Source organism: Hyperolius riggenbachi, chromosome 12, assembly GCF_040937935.1.
Source record: "Hyperolius riggenbachi isolate aHypRig1 chromosome 12, aHypRig1.pri, whole genome shotgun sequence".
Lineage (NCBI taxonomy): Eukaryota > Metazoa > Chordata > Amphibia > Anura > Hyperoliidae > Hyperolius > Hyperolius riggenbachi.
In genome coordinates, this window is record NC_090657.1 from 52,229,051 (window position 1) to 52,232,313 (window position 3,263).

Below are 3,263 nucleotides of genomic sequence, written 5' to 3' on the forward strand. Positions count from 1 at the left end.
ACCATGGACCATGCAGGCTGGTATAGCTCAGGGTGCGAAGCCCCAGTCGGTCGGGGCTCCGAATTCTAGCTATTCCAGCCTGCATGGGGGACAAGGGGTTACAGAGGCTCAGGAGGGGGGACCCCATGCCATTTTTTTTTCAGATTTCCCACACTCAGAACATTCCCCAAAAATAGATTTTTTATTTTTTTTTTAAATATTGTTTCCCCTCTATCTTTTTAACATATCCTGCAAATTTGGTGTTGCTAGGATGTAAGGGGCCTTTGCTATTAACTGCTGGGAAATATTTTTCGTCCAACCCTCCAGGACAGTGACATTGAGATTTGGGCTCCGCCCCCCAGAAACAGGAAACACCCAGCGTGAGCTCTATAAATCTGTTCCCAGGTATCCACACCTCAGTTGTGTGTTTCCTTCCCTGGGAACATGAGCTCTGTAAAGGGAGCTAGCTGGTCAGCAGCCTGGGAGTGCTGAGGCTGGTAATAGTTCCCTGAGGGAGCCTGCTTCACTACCCTGGAGGGTTGGAATATTGTTGCAGCAGAAAGCTCCTTACCTGCTTAAACAGGTTTTTCCCCTCTAGCAGCCACCTGAGCGGCTGTGCGTGCTAGAGGGAGGACAACGCGGAGCAGCCCTGACGGAGGTCCTGGACGCAGCGGTGGGGGAATATCGGCTCTGCACGGAGGAAGGATGGCTTTGCCCCCAGTCTAGCGGTACTTCCGCCGACGAGTGACTTCACTTCCGCATTTTGCGCGGCTGCAAAACAGCGTTGTGTGCGTTCCTTGTGGCACTTAGCGTTTGGCCTTTGCCGAGGATGGACGCACGAAAACTTCAGGATCAGGTAAGCCGGCGGAGATCTTGTGGGGAGCCGCGTTTGATCACGGTCTGACTGGTCGCCGCACTGGTCTGAGGTTTGATTATGCTGCTCAGATGTATTTAGTCAGCATATGAATGACAGTGGCTAGATCAAGGATATTTGCTGAAGCTGTCTTTTTGTGGTGGCACATTGTTGTTTAAAACCAGTTAAACATGGATAACTGCACTGATCTTAAGTTTAATTAATAGATCAGAAAAAGCATGTTAGACTACTTTGTGATTTGATTACTTAAATGGAGCAAGATGTTTGTTACCAGTTTAAGTATTGTAAAAGTCCTGATAGTTCAGAAAAGCATTTGTTCACATGTGACTGATTGGTTTTTGTGCAGCTCAATGTGTTTTGCATAAGTAATTGTTGCATAGCTACCTGAATGAATGTTAACTACATGGTGCATTCATTGTGGGGAGTGAGCTGGTTACTGGGTCAGCTGCATATGATGTTGGATGTTTTCCTTCTAAGTTTGCAGGAGGGATTTATTGGTGCAGTATCACCAAATATATTAAGTTTAAAAAAAAAAAAAAAAAAAAAAAAAAATTTTTTTTTTCCTCTCTCTCTCCTGCAATACATTTTAGCAGCTGTATGCATCTACATTCTGTCTAGATGAGCTACACTTGAATTGATATGCATCCTAAATTATCTGTCTGATTGCTGTACTTAAGCTTATTTTACAGATAATGATATTCATTTTTTTGGTAAACAGCTCACTATATACACAGAGTATATATGAATAAACATCACATCTGTTCAGGAGAGGATTTATGTGATTAATTACAGGCTTTAATGAATTATAGTAATTAATCTCATGGTATTATTCTCTTCATATGTTTTTCAGGAGACTTCGGACTTATCCGATAGCTCTAACAGGTCCAGGAGTTGCCTTGTCTGTAAGGTTGTTTTGCCAACTAGCTGGACAAAAGCATCTTGCCAAGGATGTATTACAAAGTTAATTAATGAAGAGAATACTGCCTCCTGCAAAGAGTTTATGACTACCATGAGGCATGAAATGGTAGAGACATTTAGAGCATTCAGGGAAAATCTGCCTACAGGGTCAGCTCCTGTGGTACCTCCTGTGGCAGTTATTCCCAAGGAGAATCCTAAGCCAAGAAAAGCTCTTGTAAAAACTACAAGACGTTTAATTTCTTCAGATGAAGAAGAAGAAGAGGAAATACAGGATGTTCTTCCTGGAGGACAGGTTAACAGGGATTTATCACAGGATGATATGTCAGATCAAAGTGATACGGATGAGAAACTTATGTTTTCAAGATTCAGATTTCCGGTGGAAGAGACTGATGAATTAGTGCGGGCTATTCACACTACCTTGAATATTAATCAGACCACTCCCGCTCCTGTGTCCATACATGATAAATTATATTCTGGTATGGATCCCACACCACATTTAAATTTTCCTGTACATCCCTCAACAAAAAACCTAATTAATACGCAATGGAAATACCCAGAGAAAAAACTTTTTATTTCCAGAGGGTTTAGAAAGCGATTCCCCTTTTCAGAAGAAGATGCAAAACTATGGGAAGGTTGTCCCAAGTTAGACGCAGCGTTCAGTCTAATGAATAGGGAGAATGAACTTGCTTTTGAGGATTTGGGTTTCCTTAAAGACCCAGCAGACAAGAAAATTGATTTGTCACTTAAAAAAGCTTATACAGCAGCAGTAACTAACTTTAAGCCTGCTGCAGCCACCACCTGTGTCTCTAGGACCACTTTATTATGGATAGAGAGGGTGGAAGAATTAGTTAAAACTGATGCTCCTAAAAAGGACATTTTAGAAGCTCTGAGTGTTGTTAAGAAATCTAATAATTATGTTACTGATGCTTCAACAGAGTCACTAAGAGTTACAGCAAAGACAACAGCACTAGTTAATAATGCCCGCAGAAATCTGTGGCTCAAGACATGGGACGGTAGCCAATCGTCCAAGTCTAAGGCATGTAATCTACCCTTTACGGGGGATCTGTTATTTGGCCCTCAGCTCCAAGAAGTCTTGGAGAAGACGGCAAGCAGGAAATTATCATTTCCGAAGAAAAAGAAATTCAAGCCGAATAGGCCCTTTTTTCGCCGCAATAACCAGGCGAGAGATAAAGGGGTCCAAAAAAGAAGGACTTGGCCAATTAATAAGGAAGGGCCTAGGAGGACTCCGCTGCATAAGCCAGCAGAGCCCCAAAGCAAGCACCAGTGACGCCAGGCTGAAAGTAGGGGGCAGGTTATCTCGCTTTTATCCAGAGTGGAGAAAGATAACCTCGAATCAATTCATTTTAGACCTAATAAAAGACGGGTACAAGATAAGATTCATAAAAAAGCCCCCGGTGAGATTTGTAAAGACTTTAATGCTGAAAGACAGAGAAGCCAGGATGGCATTACAGGAATTACTAAGAGACATGAT

At 42.5% G+C, this 3,263-nt stretch overlaps 1 protein-coding gene across 1 annotated transcript; it reads left to right on the plus strand.

Moving 5' to 3' along the window:
- Nucleotides 1-348: 348 nt before the first annotated feature.
- Nucleotides 349-3,068, plus strand: LOC137541259 (uncharacterized). Its single transcript, XM_068262468.1, has 2 exons — nucleotides 349-835; nucleotides 1,704-3,068. Exons 1-2 carry the CDS (start codon nucleotides 809-811, stop codon nucleotides 3,057-3,059), a joined length of 1,383 nt encoding a protein of 460 aa, XP_068118569.1. The 5' UTR covers nucleotides 349-808; the 3' UTR covers nucleotides 3,060-3,068.
- The last annotated feature ends 195 nt before the right edge of the window (nucleotides 3,069-3,263 follow it).

Coding starts and splice junctions, on each gene's coding strand:
- LOC137541259 (XM_068262468.1), top strand. CDS start 809: ATGGACGCACGAAAACTTCAGGATCAG. Junction 836..1,703: donor CACGAAAACTTCAGGATCAG/GTAAGCCGGCGG, acceptor TATGTTTTTCAG/GAGACTTCGGACTTATCCGA.